The 24,140-nt window shown below is 33.1% G+C and overlaps 1 protein-coding gene across 10 annotated transcripts in view; it reads left to right on the top strand.

Annotated features, from left to right (window-relative positions):
• ABCA5 (ATP binding cassette subfamily A member 5) overlaps positions 1 to 24,140 on the top strand; it is a 71,676-nt gene that overhangs the window by 10,511 nt on the left and 37,025 nt on the right. For 4 of the 10 annotated variants that reach the window (XM_023652135.2, XM_023652138.2, XM_023652136.2 and 1 more), the window contains 18 exons: positions 412 to 554; positions 1,292 to 1,317; positions 1,466 to 1,582; positions 2,644 to 2,848; positions 4,845 to 5,006; positions 5,936 to 6,024; positions 7,505 to 7,734; positions 9,306 to 9,447; positions 10,435 to 10,623; positions 12,049 to 12,196; positions 14,164 to 14,332; positions 15,465 to 15,523; positions 18,888 to 18,998; positions 20,212 to 20,387; positions 21,139 to 21,258; positions 22,311 to 22,449; positions 23,709 to 23,799; positions 23,988 to 24,127. In XM_023652135.2, coding sequence (XP_023507903.1) covers positions 1,481 to 1,582; positions 2,644 to 2,848; positions 4,845 to 5,006; positions 5,936 to 6,024; positions 7,505 to 7,734; positions 9,306 to 9,447; positions 10,435 to 10,623; positions 12,049 to 12,196; positions 14,164 to 14,332; positions 15,465 to 15,523; positions 18,888 to 18,998; positions 20,212 to 20,387; positions 21,139 to 21,258; positions 22,311 to 22,449; positions 23,709 to 23,799; positions 23,988 to 24,127 — 2,272 coding nt within the window. In that variant the 5' untranslated portion in view covers positions 412 to 554; positions 1,292 to 1,317; positions 1,466 to 1,480. Of the gene's footprint in view, positions 1 to 411; positions 555 to 1,005; positions 1,150 to 1,291; positions 1,318 to 1,465; positions 1,583 to 2,643; positions 2,854 to 4,844; positions 5,007 to 5,935; positions 6,025 to 7,504; positions 7,735 to 9,305; positions 9,448 to 10,434; positions 10,624 to 12,048; positions 12,197 to 14,163; positions 14,333 to 15,464; positions 15,524 to 18,887; positions 18,999 to 20,211; positions 20,388 to 21,138; positions 21,259 to 22,310; positions 22,450 to 23,708; positions 23,800 to 23,987; positions 24,128 to 24,140 lie in introns of those variants that run through there. The other 6 variants (XM_070226972.1, XM_070226973.1, XM_070226971.1 and 3 more) reach the window with 5 other exon arrangements.

Genomic DNA, 24,140 nt, shown 5'->3' on the forward strand with positions numbered 1-24,140 from the left:
TTGATATTTTCTACATACTTCATTTGCTGAGTAATGTTGGACTGTATGAGACTTTGAGTTTTGTTTTAATCCTATGGAGAGTGTTGATATTTTCTTTTAGTGTGCTGTCGACCTGGTTAGGTTCAGGTTGCAAGTTCTACTCAGCACTCTTTAAGCTGTGGTTCTAATTTCAGTTTAGTTTTCAAAAGCCTTTGCAGTGCAATTTGGATCTGTCCTTGTGTGCTTCCATCCACTGACCAGACTAGATCTGGGCATTGTCTCCTGTTAGTTTGGTTCTTCAAGTCTTTGGTATGCAGAATAGGATTAGAACCATGCGTGCCCCATTTGGGGGTTAGTCTAGGAGTTAATAAACAACATTATTGTCTTGTTTTCCTGAGCTCTCTTTTTCTTTGCTCTTGCTGCTACTTTCAGATTCCCTGTGGCTCCTCTTTTCCCATCCTCCAATCAGAAAGCTGGGGTTTATTTGCCCCATTGTGTCGCACACTTCTGCAACTGCATCCACCGCATCCCTGGACCAGTGGCAGGAAGTAAAGAATAAAGCAGTGGGAGAACAAGTAAGCAGAACAAGTTAAATGATAATCTTTATGTTACACATAGACATTAGGCTTTGTTCTTATTATCTTTAAGCTAAATCAGGGTATAGGGCCTTGAATGAGTCTCTGACGTATCTCCAGTTTCTGGAAAGCAGGAACATCAGTCACAAGGGACGACAAAGGGAAGATTATTGGGAACTGAGAACAGACCCTGAGGCCACTGGAGGCCAGATGTCTGAAGAAACGGCATTTCAAAAATAGTTCCATGCATGTCTGCACATCCTCCCCACTATATAACTGACCTGTAGTCTTTGTTCTGGGAAGGTGGGCTTTGAGGATGCTAGTCTGCCGTCTTCCGTCTTTGCTTACAAAGACGGATAAACCCGTTCTATTCCACTGACTTGCCCCTGGACTTACTGGCTCATCTCAGGGCAAGCAGAGCGAACCTGTTGCTTGGCAACACACCCTCTTAGAACCATAGTTCCACTTAGTGGAGAAAAAAGTTCCCTTGCCTCAGAGTTTTGGCTACATTAAGCTTTCATTACTGCTGTCAGACACGGCTGTCATGGGATGGCTTGGGGATAGGGGCATAAGAAAATATAGAAAACAAAAAAAGGTTGGTGCCTCAGCTTGCCTACTTGCAGTGCATTCAGTTTGGGCGATACCAAAAGAGAAAAAGTGGTGAGCTCATTGTTGGTTGAGCAATATTTTGAATTCTGGTTCTCCTCTGTTTCACATGCTACTCTTTATTTTTTCAGGGTCTTCAAATTGTTGTTCTGTGCAGGTAGGAGAGAGAGCTTGGCTTATACTTAACTTCATCTAACCTGAGACTGAAACATCTGTCTGTCTGTCTGTCTGTTTTTGCCATTAAAAATGGCATATTCTTGACTGTGTGGTTCCAGGTTTTTTTTTTTATCTACCCCCTTTAATAGACGGATCCAGAAGACATGGCTACTGCAATTAGGGAGGTGGGAGTTTGGAGACAGACCAGAACACTTCTGCTGAAGAATTACCTAATTAAATGCAGGACTAAAAAAAGTAGCGTTCAGGTCAGTTGAATGACTCTTATGCCTTGTCGTAGTTTATTTTGTGTTGACATGTTCTGTCTTGACGAGATGATTTATTTCGCTGGATACAATTTTATTATAATTTCCTTAGGTCCTTAGTTCCCTTTAATTTTCTTGTGAAGTGAAAACTTGTCATGTTAGCCACAGAAGAGTACCTAAGTTGCCTAATGTTTTCTAAATGTTAAAAATTTTAATAATGATTCCTAAATTTAGTTAATTGCTAATATCAATGTTTAATTTTGAACTTTTACGCATGCTTTTTCCAAGTTTCATGAAATGAAAAGTAAATTCCACAGATAACTTTGTGGAACATTATTTCACAGTTTATTCCCTATGACCTCTCATCTTTTGGACTCTGGATGGAATTGCCTAAGATTACTAAAATTATGTCCTATATTTGTTCCCATAAGCATACATTACTTTAAAAGGTAAAAGAAAGCAAGAACTCTGGCTAAGTAGTTAATAATAATTTTAAAGGATGAAAATATATTGTTCATCTTCTCCTAAAACCAGCAGAACAATTAAACAGCAAGATGAAACAATAAATAGTTTATCCCTGTTAAAGCTGACTATTGAATTTAACTGAGTTTAATATCAATAGTACACATTTAGGTAGAATTAAAGCGTGAGTTTTAATTTAGAATTGAATAAAGAAATTTTTATATAAGTGATCCCTCATAGGGATGTTTGATAAGTTACTTTTAATAACGTTATGTATGTAAATTTATTATATTTTACATTAGTAATCTTAGATGTTTAAATATTAGCTTTTATATCATTTTAATATATTATGTGACTTGAATTTTAAAATATTTCAATAAAAGTAAATATAAAGGAAAAATTATCTAATATGCCTTTTGGGTCAGGTGAGATGTTCAACGCGATATTTCTTCTAGGATAGAATTGGTTTTTACTTTTTGTACTTAAGAAAGGAAACCCAAATTCCTCATTTTTTCTAAGTATTAATTATATTTGCATAGAAATCTTAATGATTTTTGCTGCCACTGTTACACTTTGTAATCATTTTCTTTCCTTCATTATAGGAAATTCTTTTTCCATTATTTTTTTTGTTTTGGTTAATATTAATTAGCATGATGCATCCCAATAAGAAATATGAAGAAGTGCCTGATATAGAACTTAACCCTCTGGACAAATCTATCCTCTCTAACCTAATTCTTGGATATACTCCAGTGACTAATATTACAAGAAACATCATGCAAACAGTTTCTACTGATCACCTTCCTGATGGTATTGTAAGCTTATATATGTATTCTATCTGTAACAGAAAACCTCTTCGATATTTCTTTACTTGCCTTATTGAGTAAATAACATTCTTAACACTTGAGATATGTCCCTTCACCAAAGTATAGTTTTATAAAAATATTAAAATCATTTAATTCTGCTACCTTATGTTTCTTGTGAAACCTTAATTTATAATCTTGGTAATAGAAAGCGGATTAAGTTTTAATATTTTATATTTAATTATTAGACCATTTATAAAATAAGTATATTTATACAGGATAAAAGATTTGAAGGAACGTTACATTTTGATTCTGACTCATAATAATTAAGAATCTAGAAATATATGATAAAGATTATAAAGCAATAATCTTTTCAGATTGCCATGCCTATTTATGGAGGTATATGGTGTAAACTGAAGTATTTAGCTTTGGAGACTGCGACTGTGGTTAAGTACCTAAGTCTGTTTCTCTCAAGTTGTTCTTCTCCTAAAGAAATGGACTGGACAACAGTGTAAACAATGAGACACTAATGAGCCTAAAGTGGCTGTGGGAGAACTACTAGAGAAAGTGAAAGAAATGTTCATCTAATCATCGTTGATTTAATGAAATGCTGAATTGTAGAAAGTAACAGGTTAACATGTTGTCTTATATAGAACAGTGGTAATTAACTTCTAGTATGTATCATCACATTATTGGATAATGTGTTACCGAAAAGAAAATGTTTATACAGTCAGGAGCCAAATAACTTTTTCACCATTGGTTTCTTTCTGGCTTGTTACTATTTAATATTTTTGTCAAACACATTTCTTATTGGTATATAATATGTTTGTTAGGTTATCATATTAAGCACAAGTAGCATGGATAGCATAAGAATTTAGCATGCGAGCTCAAAAAACTCATCAGGAATGTTGAAAACAAAATTCATTGGTAATTCTGAGTAGGAGAAAAGCATATATGCCAAAGAAATCCAAGTCAATGTATTAACTTAGATGCCAAAATAGTAAAAATATGTAGTTTTTTTTTTTTAAGTTCTGTCTTTTTAACAACAGAACTATCCAAAAGTGGCGTAGACATACATACATGATAACATGTAACCTGTAGGATGTTGAATTAACACCCTTTTTATTCAGATCAGTCCTGGAGTTCCAGGTGCACCTTAAAGGTCTGGAAAATCATTACAATTAACATTTCAATAGTGCTTTATAACTTACAAAGCGTTTTCATGATTGTAACTGCATTTGATCTTAACAACTCAGTGATCAGCTGGGTAATGTGGATGAGGATACTGAAGTTTGAAGAATTAAGTTTCTTACTTGTGCTCACATAGTTAATAAGTAATGAAGTTAAGAACTAAGCCTGTGTTTGTTCCATTTCACCACGTCTGAAGCTTCTGTAGTGAAGACTAATTGTTTCAAATAAAACTTCAAGAAAATATTTAAAAATAAGGATTATTGGATGTGAAAGGAGCTGAATGATGGTTACAGTATTTTCTCCATATATCTTCTAAGAAAGGAACAAGCAATATTGGGTTTAAATGTTTAGAAGATAATTTTTATTCAAAGAAGAGTTGCGTCATAGTTGCTAATAAACATTTCTGAGAAGGATTATGGAATTTTATTCATAAGAAGAAATATTTGAAAGTAAAATATCCGTTTATTTTGTAAAGAGTTATTTGTATAGTTTTCTTTGAGACAGATGAGTGAACTGCATACATATATTGCATATAAAGTATGTACTCTATTTTATCATATTAATAACTATATATTACACTGACATAATTTATGTGATCAAATGACAGCTGAGAAATGTTTGTAAAATTGTACTATTTTATTATTTAGTGTTTTGTTTTAGAAAGGCTGTTGTCATTTTCTGAGAAGCTAGAGCATAAAATAAAAGTGCTTGTAAAATATTACATTCATAAATATAATGGTAAATTTGGTCTGTTGTATTATATTTAACTATTTTAATTTGTGAATTAACTATATCATTGTAATATTTTATAGTCATAATTACCGAAGAATATACAAATGAAAAAGAATTGGTAGCATCCAGTCTTTCTAAGTCCAGCAACTTTGTAGGTGTGGTTTTCAAAGACTTCATGTCCTATGAACTCCGTTTTTTTCCTGATACAATTCCAGTATCTTCTATTTATATGGATTCAAGAGGTAAATAGCCCTAAATGATCTTTGAAAATCAGTTAAATGTATGCTTTTGCTACTCTTAGTTTATACATACAAAATTTAATGGGATCCAGCGTTGGCATTTTCAACTATACTTATTTGTTCAGATAAGAACACTGGGGTATAGCATAAAAATATATAAGTATACCCAAATATCTGTCTGTCTACATCTACATATATAATATAAAATATAGTTTATATAACATCCATTTTAATTTTAATACTTTTGTATATATTCTGTTGATTACAGTAACATAAAACAAAATTGTATCTTGAATTGTGTGATTTTCTAAATCTATTTTTTCTCTCCATGTAATTGTTTTCACATATGGTATATTACATATCTTTAAAATCTCAAGGTCTTCCATCGATAAACTTTATTAGTTTTATGTTTGAAACATGGAAAACAGCCTTCAATCTTTAAACCTATGAAGAGATATTATCAGTCACTGACATTTATTGAGCAATGTTAAAGTTGCTATGCTAAGTACTGAATTTGTGACTTGATCCCAAAAAGCCCTACCAGAATTTTTCTTTTCTGTCCTCTTAACCTGGACTTGTCCTTGCGTCTGGAAGTGCTTTAAAGCTGATGTCATTGTAGAATGACTTCCCTTAAAACAGAAAAGTGACATTTTAAATAACTATGTTTACAGTTAATTTCTACCTTTCCATTTGTATTAATTTACTATTCAGTGTCCTAACACACATGACTCTCTTATTTCAGAAATTTCAAATAAATAATCAGGAGTATGATAAATATTGTTTGCCTTTTAAGGGCAATTGCTTATTTTCTTTGGCTTTGTAGAGACTGATTAATTATATTACTTTGGTAACTCTCCATATATGATCTTTAAAAGAAGGAAGGCACTTGCATGTTGTGCAAAATCTTATGTCTCACATTTTTTTCCCCATAGCTGGCTGTTCAAAATCGTGTGAGGCTGCTCAGTACTGGTCCTCAGGGTTTACAGTTTTACAAGCATCCATAGATGCTGCCATTATACAGGTAAATATGGTAAAGGAAGAGAAAAAACTATATTTTAATAATTGTGCTCTAAATCTTTATAATAGGATTTGGTTTACTGCTGTCAAATGTACAGAATTCGTAACTTATTATAACTGTTTTAAGAAAAGAACAAAAAAATCGTAGTTTCTGATTTAATATTTTTTGAAACCCACTTCTATTTGATGGCTTCTAAGCATATAATTCAGCATTCTGTATATCTGTATTATTATATCTGTTGATCATAAGTAATATTTATGAAAGGTCTATATTTGCAGAGTTTCTCATTGAATAAAAATAAAGTGAATATCTTTATCTTAATCATAGTAGATTTTATTTTTTATTTCACAAACATCACTTATTTGCCAAACATTGTTTCTAAATTATGTACTAATTAACCTATTTAATCTTTAACAACCCTATGAGATTGATGCTGTTATTCTCTCCATTTTATATATGAAAATGAAGCACAGGGAGATTAAATGACTTGCCAAAACTCAGTTAATTAGTGCAAAGCTAATTCAAACTATTGTTTTTTGTCTCCCAAGTCTGTTTTTTAATACTGTACTGCCCCTAGGATTGTCTATAAATGTTACAGTTACATTCTAAAGACACGTAAACCTGATCCAGTGTTTCACAGTTTAGTAGAAATGAACAGGAGACCTATGTCTGTTAGTTGTTGGACTGTTATATAGTAAAACGACTACAATAATAATGCTGTAAGTGACAGGGATGTTGGAAGAACCAAATGAGATGATATGTGTAGAATTGTCTTATAAACTCTTGCAACATGGTCTAAATGTGTTGTAGATATGTAATATTACACAAATTTAATAATGCAGAAGTTTAGGGTAAAAACAGTGAAATATGAGATCTGTCACATTGATTGTGTTTCAGTACTTATTTGTGTTTTGGCCAAAGCCCTTAGCCGTCTACAACCCAGACCACACTCAATGAATAGGCAGAGAATATCTCATTTTAGACATAGAGTTGAACATTAGATAGAAGCATCATATGACATAGTTTTATTATTGTCTATCTGTGTTGTGTATATAGATTTTAAAACCATAGGATATCCTATTTAAAAGAACAGTTTTTAAAGAGTCATTCTTTCATGATACTAATAATCATTCCTTAATTCCTGAACTTCATAAATGCATATTTTTGTTGGGACATACAGTTGTCTGCTTAAGATGGTAATTGTGCAGTTTTATTTTCTTTGACAAATTATTTTATCAAAATTTATATACTTCCCAATTTCAGACTTCAAACTTTATGGTATGCGTCCAGAATCAGTAAAAGCAATATCCTACTCTGTATCATGATTTTGGCTCAGTCACTTTATTTCAGGTGTGTAGCTTTTTGAGGATTGTATTTGTAGTACAAGTTTATTGACTAAACTTTTGGGTATATTTGTCACACTCTATTAGGGGCTAGTATCAGCAATAAATTAATTGAATATATTTGCATTTTCTAATTGTAGTTGAAGACCAATGTTTCCCTTTGGAAGGAGCTGGAGTCAACTAAAGCTGTTATTATGGGAGAAACTGCTGTTGTAGAAATAGATACCTTTCCCCGAGGAGTAATTTTAATATACTTAGTTATAGCATTTTCACCTTTTGGATACTTTTTGGCGATTCATATTGTAGCAGAAAAAGAGAAAAAGTTAAAAGAGTTTTTAAAGATCATGGGACTTCATGACACTGCCTTTTGGTATGTTGTTAAAAGTTTACTGTTTGGTATGATTGATAATTGTATTAAGTATACACATCTTCAGAATTGTAATTTTGTTATTATCTGACTTGATGAGGTGCTGATTCTGTTTTCTTACAGTGCTTGCCTTTGTCTTGGAATTTTGAGACGAGTCAACAAGCTTCAGCAATTGATTAGCTTGTTTTAACATAAAGGAAGTGGGATTTGGAAAGCTCATGTTGACATTACATGTTTAAATTTTATTTCACATTATTGAATCAATGAAGTGTGCTCCATGTCTTTCAGCGTAAACTTCAGTGTATAGAAGATATGAGATCTTGGAAAGTTAGAAATTAGTTGCCTGTGTTAGTTCTCCCCCAATATCATAGCATATATGTGTTATTAAAAATTTAGCTACAGTGACTGTATGTAGCATATGGACTTTTTTCCTGGAAAAAAAATTATTTGTGTGAATTAACATGAAAATATACAGATAATATAGGAAAAACAAATGAAAAAAATGTCACAAGTGAGCTTTAATATATCAGCATTTTTATACAATGATAATTTTATAGAGGCGTGCATTTTTATAAATAATTCTAAGTGAATTGTTCTTACTTTTCCCACTGTATAGTAAGAAAATTTATTTTGATGTCGTTTTGGGGGAAAAGTTAATACTGTGCATGTGAGTTGCTATTATAGTCCATTTTACAAATCTTACTGCATTGAACACAATGCAAGAATTATAACATTTTACACAATGGGATCATTGTGTATAACATTTTCTTTGCTCCTTTTTTTCCTCCTGTCATTTTAGTAGTAGTTGGTTTTTATGATGCGTTGGATTGTTAAAGTACTTTGTGAGGAAACAGGAGCTGGAGGAATTTAGACAAATCAAGCTCTCAGTGCTTCAGTTTTTGTCTCGGTAAAATGATGGATTCAATTTTGGTAATTTAGGTATCTTTTAGCCCTATTTCAGTGAATTTATGATAGCATACATTCAATCATCATCTACTAACTTGAAGAATAAAGATAAAATGAAACTAAACACTGTAGCAATTCCATTCAGCTCTGATTTGAGGAGAAATTTCAAGTAAAACAATGAATCCATTGTTGAGCTTCTTGTGTAAATGTAGTAGTTATGTTGATTAGTGAGGTAGCCTTTATTGTTTGAAGCACCAAAAGCCGTTAGAGGTATAATTGTAGCACATGCTATAAAGAAAATTGTTAGACATTAAACTCTTTTGTATTTTAAGAATATCCTAAGTGTTGCACATTATTGAACTTTTGAGAGTATTAGATTTAAACTAATCATGAATTGCTGTTAATTTGTAAAGTTTTTTTTGACTCTTGGAAAGGTAATCACCGTTTTATCTGTATATCAGACTATACTTTTATCTATAAATAACCAATACTGTATTTTTAATTATAAAAACTTTATTTTTCAATACATGAGAAACAGAGAAATGAATAGATTGACTTAATTTTAAGAATAAAATGCAAAAATAAAGCTGAAGTTTTGTTTAAAGTGATCTTTTTCACTGGTAAAGCTTATGCATTTAACCATTAATGTATTTGTATTCTCATTTTAGGCTTTCTTGGGTTCTTCTGTATACAAGTTTGATTTTTCTTATGTCCCTTCTTATGTCAGTCATTGCAACAGCTTCTTCATTGTTCCCTCAAAGTAGCTGCATTGTGATATTTCTACTTTTTTTCCTGTATGGGTTATCATCTGTAAGTATTTTAACTTGAAAGGGGCATAAAGAACTGTTAAAATATTTGATTAATATAACAAAGTCTTGTTCTTTGATTTATTTATACTTGATTTCCCATGAAAGAGCTTGTTATAAGGTTGCTGATAAATGAGTTATAAATAGCATCATTATACCTCCATATTTTTAGGAAAGGTACAAAATAGTCTCAAGTTTAAATTTAACTTGTTTTCATATGGAGTATTTCACATATAGTTCCTCTGAGTCTGTCATTTACTATCTTCTTATAATTCTGTGTAATTAACATTGTCCACTATTGGACTTTTTATTCCTTTGTTTTCATGGAGTCCTGTTTCAAGTTAATTTATGTCACAGGATGATGTTGCACAAGAAAAGTCTCTGTACATATAGCTCTTTGGCAGTGTTGATATTCATTTGGTATATTGGCTGAATGCTGGCTGTTAATAACCAGCCTTTGTTGTAAGTGCTTCCAGTTTCCGTTCTGATTGGCGTGTGTGCCCTTGCTCTCCCAGTTAAATATTTTGACTATTACCCCTGCTTTTTAACCTGATATGTAACAAATAACTCATACTTCTCTGTATGATTGCCTGGTTTTTGACTGGTTTTATTTCTTATCAACACAATTGTTTAAACAATTGTTTAAAAGATGGGTTCTGTAGGTAAAGGTTGTGGATGTATTGTTTTGTTCATATGTGTACACATCAAACTGCAGAAACACGTGGCTATTTATGGTTTTTTTAGTGTAGAGGTGATCATGTTTCCCTATTATGTAGATAAAATGTAGTTTTTAATATTTGTCAGCATAAATTTTTTATATATATCACCATTTGTATGAAAAGAAAGTATCTTACCATAGCATTTAGAAATGAAATGTTAATGAATGTATTTTCTAATGAAAATAACGTGTTCTTTCACAAGCAAAATTTAATTTTGTTTTCATACCATTGTATATGAACAATACATTAACTGTAGTATTTATATTTTATAGGTATTTTTTGCTTTAATGCTGACACCTCTTTTTAAAAAATCAAAGCATGTGGGAATAGTTGAATTTTTAGTCACTGTGGCTTTTGGATTTCTTGGCCTTTTGATAGTCCTCCTGGAAAGTTTTCCCAAATCATTAGTGTGGCTTTTAAGTCCCTTTTGTCAGTGTACTTTTTTGATTGGTATTGCACAGGTAGGTGATATATTTATCTTACTTTCACTAAATGTTTTCTTTTTCTTCCACTTCCATGCAGCATGTTATATTACTATGAATACTACCTTGGATATGCAAAAAAAAATTATTTAAAAATTTCAGCATGAGAAAGAAATTATGTTTGAATACTGGAGTACACTTTATATTTGTTTCATTTATATTTTCTCCACTGTTAAATTTTTCATTTATTTGATCTGTTTATAAGTTCTCCACCTTTCACTTTAGTATATCTCGGTAATCAATTTCACCACAATAACTCAGTTTGTTAGCAGTCACTGGTTTAAGCATCAGGTAATCTAGATTGCTCTATAGCCTGGCTATATTGCTACGTATTATGAATTTGTCTCAGAAGTGTGCCTGGGAGAAAATTGTGTGTGGAGCAGAACAAATTTTTTGTGACTTTAGTAGTGAACTAAGTAGACCTGGTGGATTTCATTGGCCTAGGAATCATGGTATTGTCATATTCACCTAAATAATATTTAGATTTATAAATCTTCAGGGGCAGTCAGGTTCTAAGGGAAAAATTCTTCTAAGATACTGCTTTATATAATAGAACATAAATTTGATTAACGTATAAAGAAAAAATATAATTACTTAATATGAGATTGTTCATGTTGGCTGGATAGAATATTCTGACTTGTGAGACTTAAGACAGGTGGTTTATGAACATTGAGTTAAACAAGTTTTAATTACTTGAGACTTAAGAGCTGTTGCTACACATTTTGAGAGTCCACTGAGTCCCCCTTCACTTAGGAAGGTAGAATTATAGATTCATAGTTTTTGTTGTGAGTGCAAAATGTCGTTTAATTCATCTTCATTTCACAGATGAAGAGACTGAAATCCAGGGTGGTGTAATTAAAGTTTATTCTCTCAGGTCCCAAGTCTGGGACCTAAATGAGGCTTCAGCCTCTAGTAGATATCTTTCTGCTCTATAACATTTACCTACCATGGATAATTTAGTAATTGTTTAATCAGAGTACCTTCTCACTTTTCAGGATTGAAAAGATGGCTGAATGTAATTTTATCCTCAAATAGTTAATTTGACTTCCATGTGGACTGTAATACTTTTGTTTGCATTTGTTAATATTAACATCATACTTTATTTCATTTGATAGTCATAGCATTAGAATTAAATGTCCCAGGAATGGATGTATACAGTTCTAGTTTTAGAAGCATAATATTAAAAACAATTGAAAAGGATTATTGTGATAAATTTATGTTTTGGTAAAGTTTTTATTTTTTTTTCTAATGAATTTGTATTACTAATTTGGTGGACTGTTTAATCTGTTAAAAGGCCCGATTTGGTTACTGTTACTTTGAATATAATGAGTAACTCTAAGTAGTGTTAGCTTTTGCTTATTTTTATCATTTTTATGTAATAAACTTGGTGTTTCTATTTTTCAGGTCATGCATTTAGAAGATTTTAATGAAGGTGCTTTATTTTCTAATTTGACTGAAGGCCCATACCCTCTAATTATTGCTCTTACCATGCTAGCACTTAATAGTATATTCTATGTCCTTTTGGCCGTCTATCTTGATCAAGTCATTCCAGGTATGCAGGTAGTTACTGCATTTTACTTTAAAGATTTTTGGCTTTTTGGCCCCGTAGGGTCAACTTAATTTAAATTTTTTTTCTTGCCAGGGTACCCTAAGTCATATTCATTGTTAAAACTTTTAATTTAATTTTAAATAGGTACGTTTATCCCTTAACTGCTAGCGAACGTAAGAAGATTGTGTAAATGAGAGCAGTTTGTTTTGAAAGCCTTAAGTCCCTAACTGAGCTTCTTAACTCGTTCTTCTCTACACCAATCTTTTTTGGCTAAAGTGTTTCGTTGTTTTACCCTCTGAGGTCCAAACTATGAAGTAATATTGTAACGCCTACTCTTCCCCTCATCTCCTGTCATGCATCTATAGAAAACTCCTGTAGATTCAAAATATTATTAAATATCCAACACCCCTTTAGTTTTCCCCTTGAGTTCCTCGTTACTTTTGTCTGTGTTCTAGACCTGCACTATGTTATATGGTAACTGCTAGACACATTTGGCCTTTAAAATATGTTTATTAGAATTAAATAAATTAACAGTTCATTTCCTCAGCACAAGCCACACCACATTCCAAGTGCTCAGTAGCCACATATGGCTGTTAGTTACCATATTGTACAGTACAGGTATAGAACATTTCCGTCACTGCAGAAAGTTGTATTGGGCAGCACTAGTCTAGACCATTGTAGCCCCTCTCATTTAGTTACTTACCTCTGGTCTGTCTAAGAACTTCACCATTGCCTTTAGTCAAGTTAATCACCTGCTCAAAAACCTTGCTGGGCATATCCTGGGAAGTTAAATAAAAACTTGTTATGTATTAATGTCCTCCACAATACTTTTACATATATATTTAATCTCTCCTTATCCCTCTCCACCTCCTTATTGTATTTAATATTCATCTGTACTGTCCTATTTAAATGAATCTTCAGTATATCAGTTAGATTTTTTTTTAGCTATTAGTAACAGGAAACCTTTCTAATTGGCTTAAATCAATTACTTTACTTAAAAGGAAGTCCAGAGATAGGATGGGCTCCGGGTTGGTTGACTTGCTCAACGTGTCATAAGGGACCCACTCTCTCCATGGTTGGCCACCTTTGTCTTGGAGTCTGGCAGCTGTGCTCTCCTCGTGGCTGCGGGATATTATGCTTCTTTGTTCATGTCCAGTGGAGGAGGCAGGGTGAACCTTTGCCCCGGCTACGCCCTTGCTTCTGTCTGATTGGTTACATGCATATGGCTGGAGCAATAACAGTCACCAGAGCATGCCAGGTACTAATTAGGTCAGTTAGAACCTTCTGGGTAGTTGGGATCAGATCCCTTAGAAATGTGGCCATCTAGAAGAGGAGTGGATATTTTAAAAAATGGGGATTGTGTGTTTTTTGGGGGAGAGAGGGGAAAATGGATACGTGCTGTGTGGCCACCCATCACTGCGCCATATCCAAATCCCCTATGTCTGTGCTATTGCTGTGTTACTCTCCTAATTCTAAAAAGTCTTCTCTATGAACTATATCCGCTTTTCTGAATACTACCTGTTTTCAAAGACTGTCTGAGGTGATGATCATTCAAGCCTTCAGGATATCCCCTGTCCAGATATGAACTTTTCCTCCTCTGAACTGTTATTAGCACCGTGCGTGACATGCCTCCTGTTCTGCATTGTTTTAACCTTTGGTATATATGTGTACTCAAAAGGTGTAAGTTCTTTTAGGGCAGAAAATGTGCTTTACTCACCTTTGTGTTCCTGCCTGCACTCAGCAACTCTAAGAAACTATTTATGGACTAGAGTTATTTGTAAAAACTTTTATTTTTCACAATATTGATTTTTTTAATTTTTTGGTTATTTTATTTTTCACAATATTGATTTACTACTTTATATCTGAACTTTAGAACTATGTTGTCATATATTTCTCATACTGCCTTTATGATGTAAAAACTAGTTTTCAGAAATAGTTTGTTAGGATAACTCAGTTTTTCTGTTTTTCAGGGGAATTTGGCTTACGGAGATCATCTTTGTATTTTCTGAAGCCATCATACTGGTCAAAGAACAAAAGAAATTATAAGGAGTTATCAGAGGGCAATGTTAATGGGAATATTAGTTTTAGTGAAATTGTTGAGCCTGTTTCTTCAGAATTTATAGGAAAAGAAGCCATAAGGTAGGATTCAATCTGGCAATGTAGGTATAAGAGCTGCTGATGAAATATGCCAGGTTTAAATCCTTTTAAGTAATGTATGTAAGCATGATATCTTAGGAGATTTGGTACACATTTCATGATTTTTAAAACACAGTATTCATAAGGGCTACTTCTCTTTTAAGTTCTTATTTTCTTTGGAACTACTTAGAATAGTTTCTGCCAAATTTGCAATTTTTGGTGTCAATGGAAAATTTTAAAAGTAATAAAAGTGTTTATACAATTAAGCTATTTTAAACTTTCTCCATTGTGTAAATTAAAACAATAAATATTAGCTTTATCATTTTATTCAGGCTATGTTGTCTAAGTTATACAACATATTAAATTGTCCTCAGTTAATTTCACAGACCCTTAGGTATTGTGACATAATTAAAATATCAGTTTAATTTGTTAGAACCAAAGAAATTCATTACTGTTCCTTGCTAGATCAGTCAAAACCAAATTAAAAAAATAATAATGAGGAGAAAGAGAAAAGAAATAGAAGAAAAGTGAAAGAAAAAGTGAAGTATAATTTGTGTTTTTTAAATTTAAGAAAAATGTATAAACGCTAGAGAGAGTCAGATATTTAGGATGTAATCAGTGGGCCAGTAGTCTGCCTTCTTAAGGGTAAAATTCAAACTGGTTAACAAAACCATTAATTTTTAAAAAAAATTATGTGAAACATTTAAAATGGAATGAGAGAATCATTCACATTTATTGACAGTTTGAAATGTGTGCTAATGTGAAATAGCATTTGGTTTTTAATCTCCCTTAACTGATATAGCAAGTATTTGATTCATTACAAACATAAAAGTATCAGAGATAAAAAGAAACCTATAAACTACTTGAGTCAAATGCTTCACTTTGTTTTTAGAAGTTGGCTTGTGAAAAATGAAGGAGTGACATTTAAAATGGAGAGGAATACTGTACTTTTCTCTTGTAGTTTCTTTAAAATACTTTTATAATTGTCGGTTCTCTCTAGTTTATTGCTTTAGTAGGAAGGTACTTTATTATTATTCCAGGAAAATATGACAGCTTTGATAAAAATACTACGGATGAAAACACGCATACTTATAAATTGCTTTAAATACTTAAAGTAGGAAATGGTGTTTTTCAGAATCAGTGGTATTCAGAAGACATACAGAAAGAAAGGTGAAAATGTGGAGGCTTTGAGAAGTAAGTAGCTTTCCTAGTATTCAGTCCATAGTATTAAAGTTCAAGTGGAAAAACAATTTGCATAGTTTGTGGGAAATTTCAATTTCTTTACAACAATTTTCTCTTTTTCCTTTAGAGATACTTTTCTTTTTTTTATGTGATTAATATTCATAATAAAACTAACAACATCAAAGTAGTGAAACAAATAATATCAAGATGAAAAAATTCAACTATTTAACAAGTCAGTGTCCTGTTTCGTTTTATTTTTTTTAAAGATTGGCACCTGAGCTAACAGCTGTTGCCAGTCTTCTTTTTATTTTCTTCTTCTTCTTCTCCCCAAAGGCCCCCAGTACATAGTTGTATATTCTAGTTGTAGGTTCTTCTGGTTATGCTATGTGGCCTGAAGAGCGGTGACATGTCCATGCCCAGGAGCTCAACTGGTGAAACCCTGGGCCACCAAAGCGGAGCCTGCTAACTTAACCACTCGGCCACAGGGCTGGCCCCCTTTTTCGTTTTATTATTGTGCATGTGTATACATGTAGTTACTTTTTTTCTCTTTTGGCCTACCACAAGGTTTCTCAACCTCAGCACTACTGAGATTTTGGGCCTGATAATTCTTTGTTTTGGGGAACTATCCTGAGAATTGTAGAATGTTTAACAGTGTGTCAGTCAGGGTTCTTTAGAACCAAGAGAATATATATACACACACATAGACACACACACATATATACATACACATACGTACAGAGAGCGAGGGAGCTGGAGGGGAGGGGGCACGAGGAAAGAGGGAGTTATGTACTTTCTTTTTTTTTCTTTGAGGAAGATTAGCTCTGAGCTAACATCCGCCACCATTCCTCCTCTTTTTGCTGAGGAAGATTGGCCCTGAGCTAACTAACATCTGTGCCCATCTTCCTCTACTTTATATGTGGGACACCTGCCACAGCATGGCCTGACAAGTAGTGCTATGTCTGTGCCCGGGATCCGAACCGGTGAACTCTGGACCACCAAAATGGAGCACACAAACTTAACTACTATGCCACTGGGTCAGCCCCAAGATTATGTACTTTTAAGGAATTGGTTCACATGATTGTGAGGCCTGGCCAGTTGGAAATGTGCAGGGCAGGCTGGCAGCCTCTAAACTCAGGAGAGACTTGAAATTGCCATCTTGAGTTCAAAATTCCTAGGGTAGGCTGGCAGACTGGAAACTCAGACAGATTTCGGAGGAAATTTATGCTACAGTTTTGAGGCAGAATTCCTTCTTCACAGGGAAACCTCAGTTTTTGCTCTTTAGGCCTTCAGCTGATTGGATGAGGTTCACCAGTATTATTGAGAGTAATCTCCTTTACTAAAGTCAGCTGATTGTAAATGTTAATCATATCTACAAAATTCCTTCATAGCAACATTTAGTCTAGTGTTTGACCAAGCACCTGGGCATCATAGCTCTAGTGAAACTGACACATAAAATTAACCATCACAAGCAGCATCCCTGGTCTCTGCCTACTATCTGCCTGTTGCAGCCTCCCCTTCCCCAGTCGTGACAACCAAAAATGTCTTTAGACCTCGCCAAGTATTCCTTGGGAGGGGTAGCAAAATATCTCCCCACCCCTGCTTGAGAACCATCGGCCTAACATATATTGACTTTTTTGGATAATCTTCATTTTGTTTTCAAATTTATTGCCAAAAACTTTATAGTAATTTCATATTGTTAAGGTCTGTAGGATCTATAGTGATCTCCCCATTTTTATTCCTGAGATTTATTATTTGTACTTTTTTCTTTTTTTAGCAGGAGTTCATCAGTAAAAATAAATCTTTTTAAAGAACTAACTTTATCTTTGTTGACCCTCTCTATTGTATGTTTTCTGTTTCCTAAATGTTTGTTCTTTATTGTTATTGTTATTTGCTCATGTTGTTTCTACTTCTACATTTAAATGTTTTTTCCCTTAAATTCTTGAGATACATGCATAGATCACTTTATAAAGATGCATTTTAAATAGATAAATTTTCATCTAAGCATGGCTTTAGCTGCATTGTACAAATCTTGACATGTGGTTTTCATTATTCAGTTTTAAATATTTCTAATTTCCATTATGTTTTTTTCTTTGACTCATGTATCATTTATATGTTTTGATTTTTAAGTATATGGTGATTACATTTATTCTGCTTTGGTTTTATAGTGCTTCTTGAATCTGTACCTTGGGGCTTTCTTCTGTTTTAGAAATTCTCAGCCATTTCTTTTCTAATCTTGCTTCTGTCCTACTTTCTCTTTTCTCCTCCTCTCGGTTTATTTTTACATGTTAGAACTTTTCATTTTATCCCATTTTTCTTTTGTTCTCTTTTCTGAATTTTTTATTCCTTTGTTTCTCTCCACATAAGTCTAGATATTTTTCTTCTGACTGTTCTTGTCATTCTCCAGTTTTCTCTTTCATTGGACCTAATCTGCTGTTAAACTATCTATTGAAATCTTTTCACTTATCTTTCCCGGTTTTTGTCTTTCCACTTGGTTCTTTTTTTGTATAGTTTTTAGTTCTTTGCTAACATTCTCTTGTGAACATGATAGCATAGTTATTTTAAAATCTGGTCATATGCTGTCAATATCTACATCTCCTTTGGATCGAAATATTTCTATTGCCTGTTTTTTCTGTTGGTTTTTGGTCTTATCTTGCTTTCTCCTGCCCAGTTGTTTTTGACTGGGTACTACATATTGCATATGAATAATTGTAGAGATTATTTGCTGTTCTGAGTGATTGATCTTACTCTAGAGAGGATTTATTTTTGCTTCTGACCTGCAGCTCTAGGAATATTAACAACCCCAGATCACCTTCATCAAATCAGGGACTATGATTATTTGAAGCTGGTTTTTCAGAATGCTGTCTCTTGTCTTCCTTTAATCATTGATGGATGCGTCCAGTGATGCTTCTTTATCCCATTTTCCTTTTATTTAAGTTGAACCTTTCAAGCATTTACTTAACCATTCCCATGCAATTGGTTAATTTCTAGTTTTTTGCTAATATGTTTAACATGCCTAGAAATACCCTTGGGAACAAATTTTTATTTGTCTCTTTATCTGTTTTAATTCCCTTAGAAATTCTCAAAAGTGGGTATGCAGAACCCCCCACCCAATATTTTGTGCGCCCTCTGAATCTGTTAATGTAACAAGAAAATAAAAGTTTATTTTTTATTAATTTTCTTATTGTTTATACCATTGACTTAAAGAATTACTGTATGCTATAATATTAAATATTATGCTATTAAATATGCTGGTAACTTTAAATTTGTCTTTAAATTTATTGACTTATTTCAAGATATTCAAGTATTAGGAATTATCTTGCATAGTTCACCAGAAATAAAAATCACATTTGAGTCTTCTCCTTCTTTCCTGAACTAGATTTGTCATTTGACATATATGAGGGTCAGATTACTGCATTACTTGGCCACAGTGGAACAGGAAAGAGTACATTGATGAATATTCTTTGTGGATTATGCCCGCCTTCTGATGGTGAGAGTTTTCTGACTTAAAAAAAGAAAAATCTCTTACTTCATTTTATTAGCCTTATTTAACTAAGGTATCACTATATAATTATTTATCCCTCAAATAAATACTTACTGATTTTTGTCAATGATTTGGGACCAACTTTTGTATCTATCAAGGTGTTTCTTTCTTTTTTTGATTACACACATTTGTATGTTTTTCAGTATAAAATAAAAATGATTCAATCATGTTTAATAAAGTAAAAAAGATCTAATTTTGTACATATTTTATCAGATATTTTGTATGTGTGTATGTTGTTTATTTTTCATTTTCAAGGAAGGATAAATCAGTAATTAATTGGAAATTAAATGAGACCTATAGATATTTCAGGTTAAGAAAATAGATACAGATTTCTAATGCAGCAGGAGTTCAAAAGGAAAGAATGATAAATGTCAATACCATCTCCTAAAATAGAATTTTAAGAGCAATGCCTCAAACATAATTGTTATATGTGATTGCCCTTTAGGGGAAAATTCGATATGGCAGCTCCACATTTCCACAATAACCAAACACAGGTAGAGTGGCAGTGCAGTAAATATTTTACTTTAAAAAAGGGCTGAATTTCCATGTATTGAATCTGTATCTTTTTAAATGTAGTTTAACTTTTAAAATTAGTTTGATTTTTTTGCTTATTCCTAATTGTGTTACTCTTTGATGATAGTAATACTAACTTACATTTGTATAAGAATTTATGATTTTTGTTGCAATTACCAATACATTATCATACTGATTTGACAGTTCTTAAGTGGGATATTTTAGCATTCAGTTGATATAAGAAAAAAGCTGGAATTCAGATTGTCATTTTTCTCAAGACCACACAACTAATACTTAGGGGGAAATTTTTAGTTCTTTGTTCTCTTTGCTATTGCATAATGTCTGGAAATGAAGAAAAGTTACTACTGGAATATAAGTATAAGTAATGTGCCAGTTAAGCTTCTTTGCTCTTTCCACTATGTGATATGCCCTGAAAATGAAGGAAAATGAGATTGGAATATAAATGGAAGCAAATCACCAATAGTATGTGGTAAATGAGGGTTATTGTCTCTTCCAAATTTATATTAACTCTTACCCTATATGTCTGTTACATACAAGTAACTAAAAAATTAGTATATATAAAGCATATATACTTTTTAATATTTAATATATTTATTATAAATGTAAATATATGTTTTGCTTTTAGGGTTTGCATCCATATATGGGCACAGAGTCTCAGAAATAGATGAAATGTTTGAAGCGAGAAAAATGATTGGCATTTGTCCACAGTTAGATATACACTTTGATGTTTTGACAGTAGAAGAAAATTTGTCCATTTTGGCTTCAATCAAAGGAATACCAGCCAATAATGTAATACAAGAAGTATGTTATTCATATAGAAATCTTTACTTTTGTTTCCTGTAAATTAAGAACCTTTTGTAATAACTTTTGTAATAAAACTGTCCTTGAAAATCTAAATATAAAACCAGTTCAGAACCAGTAAACAGAAAGTCATTACAAAGAATTATATAGAATTTGGAGTAAAAGTTTTAGCACCTATAAAATAGTTGTTTCATCTGGAGGATGCTAGTCTCTCAATGTTGATGTTTCTTTCTTTTCTTCCTTCCTGTACTTTCACATCTGCCCTCTCCGCCAGCCACACACGCACACAGAGCCTTTACCCTGATCCCTTCTCCACTACCAGGAATCACAAAAGTCAAACAGACCTTTCCATCATGAATCTTTTCATCTGTTGTTTCAAAATTATTTACGAATGTGTGTCAAGATTAAACTCTATAGTAAAAGAAAATTTTTAAAGTTGGTTTTAAAAATGGAACACTTAAAAACTAATATTGAGGGGGCCAGTCCTGTGGCCAAGTGGTTAAAGTTCTGCATGTTCCACTTCGGTGACCCAGGTTCCTGGGTTTGGATCCTGCGTGTGGACCTACTCCACTCATCAGCCATGCTGTGGAGGCATCCCACATACAAGGTAGAGGAAGATTGGCACAGATGTTAGCTCGGGGTGAATCTTCTTCACCAAAAAAAACCCCTCCAAAAACCGAAAAACTAATATTGATAATTATGTAATTGGTGTGATTTAAAAAATAACATTGTTCACACTTTACTTTTACAGGTGCAGAAGGTTTTACTGGATTTAGACATGCAGGCTATCAAAGATAATCAAGCTAAAAAGTTAAGTGGTGGTCAAAAAAGGAAACTGTCTTTAGGAATTGCTGTTCTTGGGAATCCAAAGGTAAACAAACATTAGTGTCACTGATGAGATAATTTTAAATTATGTTGAATAAAAAAGTAGGTTGTAGAATCTATATACACACACACACACAAATTATGTAAAGTTTAAACATACATAAAATATGATATGTTATTATGGATGTAATTGTAATAATGTTTTAAAACGGAGGTCAGAAAGATATATAACATCTTTATGATAGTGGTCACCTCTAGGAGGGGGAGTGGAAAGGACGTACTTTAGTTAGATCTGCAATGTTTTATTTCTTTAAAAAAATATCTGAAGAAAATGGCCAAAAAGTAACATTTGTTAAATTTCACGGTGGCTCTAAAAGTATTGTTCTATTATTCTCTGTAGTTTTCTATATATTTGTAATAGTTCATGATAAAAATTTAAAAGTAAAATCAAAGGAATAGTTGTTTTTCACTGTCCTGCTGATTTAATTTTGTATGTGTCTGTTTTGTGCTGTTCTCTGTCTGTAGAACCAGAGAACCGGCTGGTACAGTGCACAGAGCTAGAAAGCTGCCAGTGCATGCCTGCAGCCAGGAGCCCCAGTGGTCCCCACCATCCTGCCACCTTTTCCCTTGCTGCTGCAGCTTGGGGATGACTTTGTATTCTGGCTTTATGTTAATCTGTCTTCCTCTCAAACCCCACCACCATATTCTTGAAATTAAAAATAGTTTTAAAACAAATTGCTTCCCTTTAGCCAATATAGGGCATACTTCTCTAATAAACAATTGTTATATCTACAAAATTTCATTGTTCAGATAAAAGCAATATATTTAATTTTTGTTTGTTTGTTTTTGATTGTTATTACACTTACGTCTTATACATCACAGACATTAATCTTTTAAAATTAAACCAAGGAAAGAATTCGTTTGCCAAACTGATAATTTTAAAAATTTGTGCTCACATATGAATGAAAAACTCAGGTCTAATATAGTTCTGATGGGCAATAATAACTTAGAATGTGGCAGCTTTAAAATGTCCACAAAAATTTTATTTATTTTAGTTTTCCTGAGGATTCCTTGCCTTCCCCATCCCTTTTCACACAGATACTATTGCTAGATGAACCAACAGCTGGAATGGACCCCTGTTCTCGTCATATTGTTTGGAATCTTCTAAAATACAGAAAATCTAATCGTGTGACAGTGTTTAGTACTCATTTCATGGATGAAGCTGACATTCTTGCTGGTGAGATACTTACTTTATTTTTGAAGGATAAGGTCATGGGGCCAAACAGGAGATTGGACATAGAGATGCTGAATCCTGAGGAGTAAATAAAGAAGGTGTGTGTTCTTCACAAAAAAGTGTTAAAATTTTTAAAAATTACGTATATTTGTATTGGGGAGTCCCTCAGCCCACCCCAGGTTCAGTTATTTGCTAGGAGAACTCATAGGACTCGCATAGTCATACACACAGGTATGAGTTATTACAGTGAGACTGAAGGGATATGAAGCAAAGCCAGCAAAGGGAAAAGGCACGTGGAACAGAGTCTGGAGGAAACCAGACGCAAACTTCCAAGAATCCTCTCCCACGGGAGTCACACAGGATGTGCAGAATTCCTCTAGCAATGAGTTGTTAAATTCACACATTAAAACACGTGTGAAATGTTGTCGACTAGGGAAGCTCATTAGAGGCTCTCCCCAGGATTTTTGTTAGGTGCTGCTCGTATAGGAACCCTCTGCCTGGCATATACTGAAATTCCAGACTCCCGGAAGGAAAGCAGGTGTTAACCGTCATTTACGTTGTTTGTACAGTTTAGGTCCAGTGAACCACCCTTATTTGTTCTGGGCATGGTGGGAACACTGCTACAATCCAGGTTTCCAGACCCCAGTCAAGGGCCAGCCTTGTAAGCGTGCCATTCTGACAATAACAGTCTCAGACCTGCTATGTTAACTGTTTTCTGCACAATTTTAAACACATACACACATATAAAGAATCCAGATTTAAGCCAACAGAATTTTTAATAACTGGGACAAGATTCAAGAGTTTGAAATGTAGATTAACTTCTTTGTTTATAATATAATCTAAGAAATTGGGCATATCATTCATCTTTTCAGCAGTATCCTTTTTTTTTTTTAACATTTTGTTTTTTTGTCTTTTTTACACGTGGTTGTAAAGCAAATTGTGAACGTGCTTGCATTAGTAAGCCCTTTAGGAAGAGGAGATATTTGGAGCAGTATCAGGAAAGTAGACTCTAGACAGGCTGCCTGGGTACAATTACTGGCTTCGTCACTTGTGAAAAGTGGGCAAACTGTATATTTCCTCATTGCCTCAGTGTCCTCATCTGAAAAATAGGTGATGATCATCTAGTACCTTCCTCTTAAGGTTATTGTGATAATTTAATGAGCTAATACATTGGCATCTCATATAGTAATCTATAAAATATAAATGCCAATTATTAATGCTGTTACTAACTCAAAAATTGAAATGCAAATCTCTGTTTACAGATAGGAAAGCTGTCATATCACAAGGAATGTTGAAATGTGTTGGTTCTTCAATTTTTCTCAAAAGTAAATGGGGGATTGGCTACCGCCTGAGGTATCATTCATTCTTTATTGACTTTATTCTTTATTATATTCTTGGTCTACTGTTAATATATTTAGTGTTTGCCATAATGTGCTTTGCCCATTTTTTTATGGCACTAACTTTAACTTAAAACATTCAGAATTTATTTTTGGTTGTTTACTGAGTAATCATAAAAAAAAGTGATTTTTGATTCTCTCTAGCATGTACATAGACAGATACTGTGCCACGGAATCTCTTTCTTCTCTGGTTAAACAACATATACCTGGAGCTACTTTATTACAACAGAATGACCAACAGCTTGTGTACAGTCTGCCTTTTAAGGACATGGACAAATTTTCAGGTATTACCTACTT

This window comes from Equus caballus, chromosome 11, assembly GCF_041296265.1.
Source record: "Equus caballus isolate H_3958 breed thoroughbred chromosome 11, TB-T2T, whole genome shotgun sequence".
Classification (NCBI taxonomy): domain Eukaryota; kingdom Metazoa; phylum Chordata; class Mammalia; order Perissodactyla; family Equidae; genus Equus; species Equus caballus.